General features: G+C 45.3%; 1 protein-coding gene across 1 annotated transcript in view; it reads right to left on the reverse strand.

Annotated features, from left to right (window-relative positions):
• map3k15 (mitogen-activated protein kinase kinase kinase 15) overlaps nt 1–15,261 on the reverse strand; it is a 160,093-nt gene that overhangs the window by 51,990 nt on the left and 92,842 nt on the right. The window contains exons 11-15 of the mRNA XM_067992682.1: nt 12,041–12,090; nt 9,606–9,701; nt 7,368–7,452; nt 5,150–5,283; nt 2,768–2,895 (exon numbers count right to left, since the gene is read on the reverse strand). Coding sequence (XP_067848783.1) covers nt 2,768–2,895; nt 5,150–5,283; nt 7,368–7,452; nt 9,606–9,701; nt 12,041–12,090 — 493 coding nt within the window. The remainder of the gene's footprint in view (nt 1–2,767; nt 2,896–5,149; nt 5,284–7,367; nt 7,453–9,605; nt 9,702–12,040; nt 12,091–15,261) is intronic.

The following is a 15,261-nucleotide window of genomic DNA, read 5'->3' on the forward strand; positions in this document are numbered from 1 at the left end:
ACCACCTTATCAGCCTGCCCTGCTACCTTCAGGGATCTGTGGATATGCACTCCAAGGTCCCTTTGTTCCACTGCACCTCTCAGTATCCTCCCATTTATTGTATAATCCCTTGCCTTGTTTGCCCTCCCCAAATGCATCACCTCACACTTCTCTGGATTGAATTCCATTTGCCACTTTTCTGCCCACCTGACCAGTCCACTGATATCTTCCTGCAGTCTACAGCTTTCCTCCTCACTATCAACCACATGGGCAATTTTTGTATCATCTGCAAACTTTTTGATCAAGCTCCCACATTCAAATCATTAATACATACCACAAAGAGCAAGGGATCTAGTACTAAGCCTTGTGGAACCCCACTGGAAACAGCCTTCCAGTCGCAAAAACAACTGTCAACCATTACCCTTTGTTTCTTGCCACTGAGCCAATTTTGGATCCCATGGGCTTTTACTCTTTTGATCAGTCTGCCATGTGGGACCTTGTCAAAAGCCTTGCTAAAATCCATGTATTCTACATCAAACACGTTACCCTTATCAACCCACCTTGCTACCTGCTCAGAAAATTCAATCAAGTTAGTCAGACATGACCTTCCCTTAACAAATCCATGCTGTCTGTCCTTGATTAACCCATGCCTTTCTAAATGACGATTCAAGCTGTCCCTCAGAATCGATTCCAATAATTTACCCATCACCGAGGTTAGACTGACTGGCCTGTAATTACTCAGTCTATCTCTTTCTCCCTTTTTAAACAACAATACAATGTTAACAGTCCTCCAATCCTCTGGCACCACACCAGGGAGGATTGGAAAATGATGCTCAGAGCCTCCATTATTTCCTCCCTTGCTTCTCTTAACAGCCTGGGATACATTTCATCCGGGCCTGGTGATTTATCTACTTTCAAAGATGTTAAACCCCTTAATACTTCTTCTCTCATTATGTTTATCCCATCCAATATTTCACACTCCTCCTCCTCAGCTACAATCTCTGCGTTATCTCTCTCTTTTGTGAAGACAGACACAAAGTATTCATTAAGAACCATACCAACATCTTCCTCCTCTACACACAGGTTACCTTTTTAGTCTCTAATAGGCTCTACTCTTTCCTTAGTTATCCTCTTGCTCTTTATATATTTATAAAACATTTTTGGGTTTTACTTAATTTTACTTGCCAGTATTTTTTCATGCCCTCTCTTTGCTTTCCTAATTTCCTTTCTAACATCCACAGAAAGATGGTCTAGAAATTAGTCTAAGCCTATTTTCGGGCCTACATTCAGTACGTCTGAACTGAGAGGCCTAAGGATTGATGGAAAGCTGTCCTTGGGCCTCATCAACATAATCGGAGCGAGCTGCAGGCGTTTGTCGTGCCTCCACAGGCAGCTCGTCCGAGCGAAGACAGGCCCCATGAATTTAGCAGTGGGACCAACGCATGTGCAGATTGGGCACTGGCAGTCCCACTGCTACACTGGTATGCTTTGTGTCCATTTGTGCATGAGAAACGGGCGCAATGCACATCAATTTCTACCCTGATGTCTCTACTTAAATTCATTCCAAATGCTTATGGAAGTATCAGAAGACCAACAAGCACTTTAAAAATAGCACAGATTCTGCCATATCTGTTTGCATAGCAGCAAAATTCAGCATGTTTTAAACACAGTCTCGTGTTTTAATCGGCTCTCGTTGCTTATCCTATGATAAAGTACACTGACTCTCCATTTATATTGGGTTTAGTGGAGTAGTACGGCCATCAGCACCTCATGTGCAGGAAAAATCACAAAGCAAACTTGCCCAGATTTACTAAGACTAGCAGCTAGGGAGACTCAGTAGGAACATAAGAACATAGGAACGTATGAAGATAGGAACAGGAGTAGGACATTCAGTCCTTCAAACCTGTTCCGCCATTCAAAACTGGATCATGGCTGATCTGTACCTCAACTCCATTTACCTGCCTTTGCTCCATATCCCTTGATACCCTTGGCTAACAAAAATCAGCCTTGAAAATGTCCATTGATCCCCAGCATCCACAGCATTTTGGGGGTGAGAGTTCCAGATTTCCACTACCCTTCGTGTGAAAAAGTGCTTCCTGATTTCACTCCTAAATGGCCTGCCTTTAATTTTAAGATTATGCCCTTTATTCTGGATTCCCCCACCAGAGGAAATCATTTCTCTGCATCTACCTTATTGAATCCCTTTTATCATTTTAAACACCTCGATTAGACCCTTCAACCTTCTAAACTCACAGGAATACAAGCCAAGCTTATGCAACCTGTCCTCAAAAAATTACCCTTTAAGCCCTGGCATCATTCTGGTGAATCTGTGCTGTACCTCCTCCAAGGCCAACATATCCTTCTTGAGGTGCGGTCCCCAAAACTGAATGCAGTACTCCAGATGGAGTCTGACCAAGGCGCTATACAACTGCAGAATCACTTCCTCATTTTTGTATTCCAACCCCTTTGAGATAAAGGCCAACAGTCCATTAACCTTTTTGATTCATTTTTGTACCTGTGCACTAGCTTTTTAGAGATTTGTGTACATGGACACCTAAATCCCTTTGCTGCTTCACAGCTCCTAGTCTCTCACCATAAAGAAAATATTCCGATTTGTCTTTTTTGGATCCGAAGTTGATAACCTCTGCCTTAGTGAATGTGCCAAGTTTATTTTAGGGTTGCTATTAGCTGCGGGAGACCTGCGAGCTGGCAGAGCTAGCAGCCACTAAACCCAATATGAAAACAGTTTGAAAGTGCTAGTGTACAAGGAGAGATTTAATACACCTACCTCCTGGCACTTGCTCCATAAAAATCTTGATGTAGCCATCTTCAGAAATTGAACCGAGGTATTGAACAATGTTCCGGTGCTTAAGGTACTTGTGTAGAGCTATCTCTTCATGAAGAGGTTGGGAGTATCTAGGGATTGAAAATTACGATTTACTAAAGAATAAGTTGCTAGAATTTTTACTCGTTCATTAATATGTATAATTTTAAAAGGGAATTTTGTGATCAAGGTGAAAGATATCAGTATTGGGGGACTTTTCAGTTTCTGCACCCAGTATTAGCATCGAGCACTTTCAGATCAGGTCGAGCACAAGTTCAATACAGACTGAAATTGCTTCCTCATGAATGTATCTTTTGGTGCATTCACACTACGGGCTAGTTTTCCAATCCAGAGCTATGAGCCCGCCCTTCCCGGTGACCACTGACCCCACTGGAATTCCCAGGCTCATTTACTTGTTGTTGGTGGACTCACCAACCTCAAGTGCGGGTGAAGGAAATGGCTGTGGCACCTGCTGAAATGTAGCATTGCCAACAACCCTAGCTGAAGAAAAACAAGTCTTCCTTTATCTTGATTTCTCGCCCTGTATTAGGCAAGTGGCCCATTCATTTTTAAAACCTCCCTCTGCCACCTTATCAAAGCTAGTTCTAGGAAAGCACAGTTTTCCTGAGGCCCAGTGATGCTAAAGCGTTAACGATTGGGAAATCCGTCGGATGACCTATTCCCATCATTAACATCTAATTTGAATACTGTTGGCCAAATATGCATGGACGCATTCAATGCCTGCTGGCATTTCTGACTGGAAATCTCGGAAGTGGCAGTGGACTTTTGGGGGCCAACATAATGTCTCTCGGCTCCTCTCCTAATCCCACTACTGCCAGTTGTGAGAAAGATCCGCTCCTACAAGTTTAGTGTCAGTGTCCAGTCCAATACAGTGCAAATGTGGTTTTGGCTTTGCACCAAAATTAAACTTGTGAGCCCGGAATTTTGCTGAAATCTTGCACCGTAGTAATAGCGCATCAATGATATGACATGAGTGACTCAGGCCATTACTTACAGCAGACCAAAAATTTCCTGAAACCCTCTGCACTGCGTCACTGTCAACCTCGCCGAAACAGTGAGAATATCATTACCATAGCTCCGCTCCCCCGTATAAAATCAATGGCGATATCCAATTTGCTGGATTAACGCTGCTTTGATCACCATTGGCACTTAGACTGGACCAGAATGGCACTGGTGACCTGGCAGTGGTGTGATTTATTGCTCCAAGATCGATTTCCCATTACCATAGATGTCTTTTCACTGAGCTTAGCCGATTTATTTAGCTAATGAATAAATAATTGGCTTTCAGATATACTAGCTGGCCGAAAAGTTTCCTGTTAAATGGAATTGAATTTTTGAAAGGTAATTAATGTTTCTATCCATTCACTGATCTCCGATTCCTTAACAGTGCCACTCATTAATTTTAACATAGAGTATCGATCCAAATAAATGTTGTTTTCAGAATTCATATTGATAAATACACTCAATTCCACATCAAAGGGGTATAACATCAATAAATATTTTATTGAGGGAATAAATGTGAAAATGGTCTATTTAAAGAGAACCCTCTCCCCACTGGGGTGACACAGCTAAAAGAATAACAATATATTTATCATTAATACTAATAAATTGCCTATGGCACTGCCCACAGCCAGTAGATGAAGATATTTCGGCAAACAGAGTTGGGATAGCCTTCAGAAATTTGCTCCACAGAGCCACCTAGTGGTCAAAGCTTGTAACTACATGGTGACGGTTGACATAGCAAAATTCAATGGGAAGTGTTGACATACCAAATTACAATGGTAAATGTTGACACAAAAACTGTGACCACAAATTCTAATAACAGGAAGTAAGGTTTGTGGCTAGGAAGTGCAAACTTATGCAAGACTATATTATATAGGTATATAATACTCCATGATCAGATTATGAGAAAATTTACATCTCTATGTAAAACCTAGTGCTACTGTCCAGAGCTCATAGTGTTCTCAATTAACAAGAATGACTGAATAACTTCTCAAGGTGGAAAAAGAGCATTGACTATTTGTCCTAAGCTCTTCTACTGTCAACAAGAAATCTGTAATGCAGATGCTAGTGGAGATTGGTTCACTAACACAGCCATATCTTCTGTCTTTCACTACAATTATCTATATGGCATCCATTAAGAGATATACACTGAACATTCAATGCAGATTGACAGGGTGCCTCTCTTAGTGCATGTAAATGTTTTGTGCTCATTATCCTTGACATACGTAAAAAAAGAGCTGGAAGCAAATTTTATTTACCACCAATCTATATTTGTAGTGGCCCAGGAAGACTAAGGGACAAACAGAGATATCCAACACTCACCTGTTATCTTTCTCTGGTATTTCTTTGATTGCTATTCTCACTTGATTGCTGAGATCCCGCCCAGCATAGACCACTCCGTATGTGCCTTTACCTAACACCACCCTCTCTTCAGTCTCCTCATAGTCATACTCATACTGGAAGGGAAGGGAAAACACAATTAGTCACTGGTGGAATGCTGGAACTGTGGGTTCAAGTCCCACTACAGAGACCTAAGCACAAAATCCAGGCTGACACTCCAGTGCAGTATTGAGGGAGTGCTGCACTATTGGTGGTGCTGTCTTTCGGATGAGACGTTAAATTGAGGCCCCATCTGCCCTCTCAGGAGGACGTAAAAGATCCCAAGGTGTTATTTGAAGAAGAGCAGGGGAGTTCTCCCCGGTGTCCTGGTTAATATTTATCCCTCAACCAACATCACTAAAACAGAATATCTGGTCATTATCAAATTGCTGTTTATGGGACCTTGCTCTGTGCAAACTGCCTGCCGCATTTCCTACATTATAACAGTGACTACACTTCAAAACAAAAAGTACTTTATTGGCTGGAAAGGACTTTGGGACGTCCTGAAGTTGTGAAAGGCGCACTATAAATACAACTCTGTCTTTATTTCTTTAAAAGAAATATTTTTCACAAATGAAAAGATCAGACACAAATTTCTGGCCCTGCAAATCCATGGGTCTCTGGTTCTGATCGAAGTGCTGGGATCAGCCTGCCCAGAACCTCTACGGTCATTCAAGTATCCAAGGTTGGTGGCCGTAGTGGGGAGGCTCCCTGATCTCCATTTGACTGGTGGGAGACGAGGAGACTAGTCATTTGGTCCGACTGCGGAAACTAGACACTTGGTCCGACTGTGGAGACTAGACACTCGGTCCGACTGTGGAGACTAGACACTCGGTCCGACTGTGGAGACTAGACACTCGGTCCGACTGTGGAGACTAGACACTCGGTCCGACTGTGGAGACTAGACACTTGGTCCGACTGTGGAGACTAGACACTCGGTCCGACTGTGGAGACTAGACACTCGGTCCGACTGTGGAGACTAGACATGCGGTCCGACTGTGGAGACTAGACACTCGGTCCGACTGTGGAGACTAGACACTCGGTCCGACTGTGGAGACTAGACACGCGGTCCGACTGCGGAGACTAGACACGCGGTCCGACTGCGGAGACTAGACATTCGGTCCGACTGCGGAGACTAGACATTCGGTCCGACTGCGGAGACTAGACACTCGGTCCGAATGCGGCAGCCCCAACCAAAAGTGCAAAATTTCAAAGGGTCTATCAGCCCCCTTTTGAAGGAAGCCAATCAGGCCACAAGGAGAGCTGAGATCCTTGGGAGGGGTCCAGGTCAAGACACAGGCTTGGACCCCAAGATGGGAGCTCACATCCATCAGCTGAGGTCGAAATAAATGCTTATTTTCTCTTGGCATACCGACCATCTGGCACAACCCAGGCAAGAGTCAAGGAAACGTCTAATTTGAGAGCTCCCCCTCCCCCGGCCATATTCCTTCTGACATAGGGGACCATGTTTAGAATGGATGGAAGTTCCACCCCAAACAGGGTTTTCAGGAAACTAGGAGTTTAGACCTTATGCTCAGAGCATATGGTTTTTGGGACCAAAGGAATAGCATGTAAAACAGGAGACTATTAGCAACTACATTGCCAATACAAGTTTATTTTACTAAATTGAACTGTCAGAAACATGGGAGTGAAATTGATCATCGGCGAAAGCACAAAATGAGCCAAATCAAAGCAGCACTACGCCCGCGCTGTTTTACACCGCGCCCGCCCTGTTTTACACCGCGCCCGCCCTGTTTTACACCGCGTCTGCTCTTCTTCTCCTTTGACTTTGTGCTTTCGCTGAAGAACAATTTCACTACCATGTGGCCATATTTAAAGTGAACAACTTTGCCTCTGTTCCCATTTTGTACTCCAATGAAGCCTCAAGGAGAGGTCCATTGATGTCGCATTGTTGCCCCCGGAGTCACATGATTGCCTTGAAAATGCTCCAATAGATTCAAGTGGACAAATCTTTAACATTTTGAAATTCCTCGCTACTATTTTAGGTACAGACCCCTGCAGAGACCCCTGCACCGATCCCCGTACAGATCCCTCCACAGACCCCTGCACAGGCCCTGCACGAAACTCTACACATAGCTCTTCCATTTCAAGGGATCACCACAGACGTGCAGCCACCATGAAGGACTGTTTACCATCATACCTCCAGTGTGTCTCCATCAGTGTCGCCCTCCAGTTCCACACCGCTTGCCACTTCATCATTAATTTCCTTTACTAAGCGATAAAACCTGGAAGATGGTTACAAAACAATTCAGAGTGGCTGGCAGAGAATTTAAAAGCACCCAAGTGTGCGGGGGATGTGGTTAAAATAATATTAATCCAAGTTGGTTAAAATAAATTAAAAGCAGACAGGCCCTGAAGTTACATGGGCCTCCTGGTACGCTCCCACTGTAATTCCAGCAGAAGGTGCAGGGAAAGGGGCCAGGGCCCCAAACATCCTGCACCTGAGGGAGCAGGGTCTATGGCGGGTACTCCCTGTCCAGCCTCCTGAATAGAACAAGTATGTGCCCCTGAGGTGAAAAAGGGGAGGGGGCCCAAGCCAGGGAAGCGGTCTGAGCCCCTGAAGAAAATTTAATTTAAAAAAAAAATTATTATTGGCTCCCTTTGTGAGTGGAGCAAAGTGGTCAGAGAATTGTTTCTCTGAGCAGGGAATGGAGGGGGTGGTGGTGGGAGGGGGTGGTAAGACCCCCTGAGCAGAGCTTGTGCCCTGTGTGGATTAGCACATGGGTCGGTCATAAAGTGGGCACCTGCCAGGCCCATGCTAATTAGACGCCCTCCCCTGACCCCATGTACGCTGGCGTGGTCCACACTGGAAGGCACCAGTTGGCTCAATCCCAGCGTCACTGCCAGGATTGCATCCCAGTGAAATTTCAGGACAAAGGGGTAGAAACTGGTCTGCGTTTCTCCCATTTCTCGGGCCTGCGTCGTGCATGCTCCGACTAGCTTTTCCAGCTCTACAGAGGCCTAACCAACGGCCCTTAATGGGACCGCTGGAGGTCGCCGAAGAAATGATAGGGAAGGTTTTTTTTCATTCCCTTCCCGTGGAGCTGGAAGAAGCAGAATGCCTTGCCTCTGCTAGGTGTCTTCCTACAGCAGCATGGCTTAGATTGGGAACTCACCATGGTGGGGAGAGGAGAACTAGAAACTGTATCCCAACGCACTTGAGGACATATTTAATGACAAAGTAAAGATGGAACTGTTGTATCATAGTAGGTATGGCACAGGAGGAGGCCATTTGGCCCATCGTGCTTGTGCTGGCTTTTTGAAAAAGCTATCCAATTAGTCCTATTCCCCTCTTGACGATTACCTTAAGTTTGTGTCCTCTGGTTACTGACCCTTCTGCCGCTGGAAACAGTTTCTCCTTATTTACTCTATCAAAACCGTTCATGATTTTGAACACCTCTAACAAATCTCCCCATAACCTTTTCTGTTCTAAGGAGAACAACCCCAATCTCTCCACATAACTGAAGTCCCTCATTCCTGGTACTATTCCAGTAAATCTGTTCTGTACCCTCTCTTGACATCCTTCCTAAAGTGTGGTGCCCAGAATTGAACACAATACTCCAGCTGAGGTTTAACCAGTGTTTTATAAAAGTTTAGCATAACTTCCTTGCTTTTATACTCTACGCCTCTATTAATAAAGCCCAGCATCTCATATTCTTTTTAACATCCTTCTCAACTTGTCCTGCCAACTTCAAAGATTTGTGTATGTGCACCCCCAGGTCTCTCTGTTCCTGCATCCACTTTAAAATTGTACCATTTAGCTTATATTGCTGCTCCTCATTCTTCCTACTAAAATGTATCAAGTCACACTTCTCTGCGTTAAATTTCAACTGACATGTGTCCACCCATTTCACCAGTCTGTTTATGTCCTCTTGAAGTCTGTTACTATCCTCCACATTGTTTACCATGTTAACTTAAAGGGTCACTATCAACTGTTAAGCTGCCTTGCAAAATTAGTAATGATATTGCAATCAATGCATAGACATCTCCTCAGATGCAATGCAAATAGAAGCTAGCCCTATAATTCAGTAAGTACAAATATTACACCTAATATAGAGCAAACTTTCTCTGGCAGTCAGCACAGCAGTTAAAGATTTAAAGAGTTATTCAAGCAGAATGGGGGCAATTGTGACTTTGGGCGATGGTATAAAATGGATGATCTCGGATCAGATGCCCATTATACATCTCTCCCCATTTTTATTTACACTATCGTCCAAAGTCAAAAAGCAAGTGTCTCTTGCATCACTCCCCATTGAGGCAGTGATAGGCCTTTCATAATCAATCATACGACCATGACATGGTGGATAAGTTCTAGCATAAACAGGACTCTTTCTCCCAAATTATCCGGGCAGTGATGGTTTATCTGTTTACACCTCACCTGCTGCACTGAGCCTCTGTGGAAAAGTAGACCTGGAAATCATCAGAGTTGTCATGGACGTACAAGAAGCAGCAGCGCTCGTCACATTTGGATATACTGGAATGAACACAGAGAGAAATGCACATTAGGATTCATGTCATGTCCAAAGCCAGTGACATTCAAACTGAGGTCCATGAGGAGAACTGTGATCCAAATGCACCATCTGACATTGTACCATCCTACATTACAACAGTGACTACACTTCAAAAGTATTTAATTGGCTGTAAAGCACTTTGGGACATCCTGAGGTCGTGAAAGGTGCTATATAAATTCGAGTCTTTCTCTCTTACTAAGGAACAAGTTAGAGGCCTTGTAGCCGTGAGAGATACACCATTAAGCTGACAGTAGGTAAGTGTTTGAAGGACTCGCCACAGTTCATTAGACTATTGAACATGGCAACACGATGGAGTTTAACTCCGGGTGGACATCGGATGGCACTCGCCCGATATCCTCAGTATAAGGCCCAAGACATTTGAGCGCCCGGCCTCAATAATATTAGACCAGCGCTCACCAATCGGCCTGGGTGGGAAATCCGGCAGCTCCTCCGAAAGTAAAGAGTTTAAGGGGGAGAGGCAATCACTGGGTGGGGGGGTGGGGTGGAGGGTGTTGCATGGATAGGTTAGCAATAGGCTAGAAGATTTTTATGGGGCCAGGAGGAGCATGATTGCTCCTGGCCCCAAAAATATCTCCAAAAAAAACTTGTACTTACCTTTTTCTGAATGGTCTACAGTGGATGCTTTAAAGACCACTGTTTAGGCTACTCTATGCCTGCTACCAATGGACAGAGCATGGCTGGAGCATGCTGTGCCCATTGGTACTTCAATATTGCGTTGGGCTCAATGGACGTCATAGGACCTATTAGCATATTGAAAATAAGCTCCCATCTGAAACAGTTAGGCACCTGGGCCACCCACGTAAAAGCCCTAAAAAAACTGGCAGCGGCCATACCAGGAGCAGGAACAGGGCAGAAACTGGTGCACTGCCATTTTCAGCACACTATCACCCTATTCCTGTCCAGCGGAGGCCAGGAAAATTGCCCCCAAATGTATTTCCATGGTTTAGACTCAGGGAAGAGCACTCAGCATCCTACGACAAGAGCCTCTAGCTAGACAATAGTCGCTTTCCTTCACAGTTCCCATCAGACATTACCCAAAGTCTTGAACTTCAAAGGGCAGAGTCTAATAAAATACACGAATGAAGTGATCGTGGATTTGCTGTCTGACGTTTTGAAACCTGTCAACGGAAATATTGCACTATTTGCATCTTCATCATTGGCACTGTGCTCATTCCATGTCCGCATTCTTCATTGTAATGGAGATAGTCTTACTAAATTTACAATAAATCATGAGAACATCAACTGCAGCCGTTGATTTTATGAATGCTGAGGAATTAATAATTGTCCTATAATTTTATTTAGCCCTCCTGTAGATAAAGAACAGTAGAAATAAAAATCTCATTACTAGAGTGTCAGGTCATGCATTGTATATCTCTTTGGTAAGTTTTATGACAAGGTGTCCATGGGAGTGTCGTTCTATATACAGGGGATCCCCCACATAGATAAAATAGAAAACCACTGCCCTAAACTGTGAAGCACTATCATCACCTAATGGGGGTAATTCTGACTTTGTGCGATGGTGTAAAACGGGTGATAACAAATCAGCCGTCCGTGTTACATCTCTCCCGATTTTTATTTCCATTGACTTCTATCGGGAGAGATGTAAAACGGGCTGCAAAAGGCAGCTCACAATACTTCCATCCATATATGGGTGGATGGACTAAAATTTGAGGTAAATGATGAAAATATGTTAACATATTTTCCATCATTTCCACCATAGCAATGCTGGACACAAAGAAGGTCTGTTTGTCCCTGGCATGCAGCATTGCTAATGGGTGGTGGCAAGGCCCTTTAAATTTTAAATCAAAAGCAAAATACTGCGGATGCTGGAAATCTGAAATAAAAACAGGAAATGCTGGAAAAGCTCAGCAAGTGAGGTCGGGAAGACCTGAAACGTTAACTCTGTTTCTTTCTCCACAGACACTGCCTCACTTGCTGAGCTTTTCCAGCATTTTCTGCCCTTAAATTTTTAGTTGGCGCAAAAGGCCTATGCATTCAATCACAGATAACATTCCTGTCTTGGAATCACTCCTCAGTAACCATTATTATCTACAAGTAACCTTGCGTTATTTTGCATCCTGCTCTATTATATATCCTGCTATTGCATTGCATCATTTGTCCCTTTTAGCCAGGGGAGTTGTCAGGACACAAGACATCTCCCTTTATTACATACATTGCCTCATTTAAATGCACACACATCATGCACACTCACACCTTTTAAAGCAAGGTTACATCCCTGATTTCTGCTTTGTAAAGTACTGGTATTATTTCACACACCCACCTTATTCCTTTGATAGATAGGGATGTAAAATTCCATTCATGAATCCCCTTCTGTTAGAAAGATAACAATACGTACATTAGTTACATTAGTTACACGGAACAGTGAAGCAATGACAATAAATGCACCGTCGATGCAAATGTCCCACTCTCCTAACAGTGCCTGTAATGGCCAAGAGTTTTAATAGTAAGCAACCATGACAAATGGGAGAGCCACATCGAATATTCTTGAACGTTCTCCAGTTTAATGTGTCTATCACCCATCCATTCATCTCCTCTAAATGCACGGCAAGACGCTGACGATTTGCTCACTCTCAACCGAGTGTTTTCTGTAACTCTTACTGTCAAGTCCAGTATGTGGGTGCTGTACTGGATAAGGTGAGAATCCAGTATGATAGAGACACTAAGATTGGAGAGTGAGGCAGGCCATGCTGAGGACAGGGGGCCATTTATTTGTCACTTAGCACCTCCGGTACATGCAATAGCTGTACAAATAACATTTATCTTCTATAGAAATGCATACAGCTCCAGTATGATTGTGTGTGTGTGGGTGTGTGTGTGTGTGTGTGAGACATTGCCTCTGATAACAACTTTGTCGTTTTGCTTATGTGAACAATGATCAATGAACTGAAAAGCCCCTGTTTGAATTTCTGGAACAAATCAAGTCTCACAATTGTTTGGCATTTATATCGTCGGATTTGTTTCTAGGTTAACAGCCATGGAACTCCTAAAAAATGAAGCTTTATCACATCATTAGCATATAACAGGCATCACTGTAGCCTGCAGGGAGTCTAATGTCATAGTGTAAAGTGCCTCATTTTATGGTAAGACAGGCTTTCAAGGCGTATTTGAGTACCGAATGAACATACAAAAACGAATGACAGAAAAAGGCCAGCTAGTCCGTCGTCCTTTAACAGTAAGAAACCATGACGAATGAGAGAGCCATGCCTAAAATACTTGAATTTTCTCTGGTTCAATGTATCTATTCATCTTCTCTAAATACATGACCCCCGTCGACCCACCAACCACACAATGTGCATGGAGAGGGAAAGAAAACCTTAGACCAATTTAAGAAAAAACTCAATGATTCCGGAAGGTGATCAAACAAGTTCCAGGAGAACATGGTGAGTGGTAAACACATCGGGCATGATTTTAAAAGTGAAAAATGGGTGGATTGCGGGTGGGGGGACCATTCAAAATCCCAACCATTTCACACCCGCCCCCAACCCACCTCCAACCCGCCCATTTCCGGTTTTCACCAGGGCGGGCGACCACAGTTTCCGATTTCAACCCTGGGGGGCCGTGATTCCCGGGTCTTCTCTTTCACGCCACGTGAACGGAGGAGAGAAGACCTGAGACTAAGAGGTAAGTGCCTTTCTGGCACAGCTTGTTGGCCCGGAGGAGCAGGAGTACTTCCCCAGGTCCAAAAAGCCTACCTGCAGCGACCCCCCAATGATCACGGACCCCCGCCCCCGATCTCCGGCTCCCCCCCACAATGATCGCGGACCCCCGATCCCCGATCTCCGGCTCCCCCTCACAATGATCGCGGATCCCTGATCTCCAGCTCCCCCCCACAATGATCGCGGACCCCCGAACCCACCCAACGATCGTGGATCCCCGCGATGACGCCCGATCCTGACACCTCCCCACCCCCGACTACGCCCGATTCCTCCCCCATGACTGACTCGCCCCATGCCCTCGTACCAACCATGTCCCCCTGTGCCAACCCATGTCCCGTGCCAACCTTCTTTCCCTGAGGAGGTCAGGTAGGTTTGAACTTTGGAGGGTGAATGCATCTTGACAACTTCCAGCATATCTGCCAATGATGTATAGGAACCTTTGCATATTGTGTAATTCCTCTGGATCTGCTATTTTAAGATTAATTAAAATAGCAGACAAAGAATTTAATTCTTTAGAAGGAAGGTGGGGTACTGGGGGTGAGGGGGGGGGAGTGTCTCCTACTCACCGTGGACTCCTGGAACTTCTTTGATCAGCTCTAGAAATCAAAGAGTAATTTCCCAGGGTTTTTTCCTAAATTGAGATAAGGGACTTCATTTTAGCACCCGCTATCGGGTGCGTTCCTGGTGGGGGGGCTCCGAAAATCGGGGAATCCCGGAGCGGGTCCGGAGCCCGGCTCCAACCCGCCCACTTCCGGGTTTCCCACAGACGTGCCGACGTGCGCGCGCAGCCCCCGCATGTGGGAATCCCGTAGGCAATTAAAGCCAGCGGGGTGCCACTTAAGACTATTTACATTGCTATTTCAGGTAATTAACAGACCTGATTAGGGGAATATGTGAGGAGGGGTGGGATTTTAGAGACAACTGGAACTGTTTCCCATACTGGGGGAAACACTCCCAGTTGAAATGGACGTGTTGCAGCTATCAGCCTGTGGCAGCTGCAAAGGTCCATTTGACAGGTGGAGGGGGGAGACCCTCACACCCTCACTCATTGCAGGAGTCCACTCTGTCACTTGGGACAAAGTTTGGCCTCCACCACCCTCCTCCTGACAATCAAATTCACCAACTTGCACACTTACCCCGGGGTCCAGAGACATGTACCTACCTTGCGGACCCCCTCAGATGTACATCTTCCGGATGGGGGCCGCCGTAGCTGCAGTCATGACCTCCTCGGAGGGCGAACAGCATCACTAGCCTCGCCGGCCACGCCGTCCACCTCTGACACGTGGAGCTCCACAACACAGTGCTGTGACACATCCACCTGCACTGCAGGAGGGAGGGCAACTGCAGAGAGAGATGCGTCGCAGAGGGCACTACCCTCGCCACAGGGTCCACAGACCGAGGCTCAGCTTCCTGGACCTCTCTGAGCAGCAGTGCATACGGAGGCTCAGAGTCACTCGACATGTAGTCGTGGACATCTGCAGCCTCCTTCATGCCGAGCTGCTCCCGGCTGGCCCGAGCACCATCTTCTTACCTGTCGCTGTCAAAGTCACCACTGCCCTCAACAACTTCTCCTCCGCATCCTTCCAGGGTGCAACCGGGGACATCGCCGACATCTCTCAGTCGTCTGCACAAAACAGCCCTGCAAATACACCTACACCCACTCTGCAGTGACACAATGGGTGGCATCAATTGTGGGTCTTCATTGTGATCCTCAGGAAAGGGCATTATTGCACAAACCAGACAAGATTCGCAAAGACGTGGCAGTAGTGGTGCCAATATAATATGTGATGTGAGTTGGTCAGAAATTCAATATGAGTAAAAACCA

The sequence above is a fragment of the Heptranchias perlo genome, chromosome 11 (assembly GCF_035084215.1).
Source record: "Heptranchias perlo isolate sHepPer1 chromosome 11, sHepPer1.hap1, whole genome shotgun sequence".
Lineage (NCBI taxonomy): Eukaryota > Metazoa > Chordata > Chondrichthyes > Hexanchiformes > Hexanchidae > Heptranchias > Heptranchias perlo.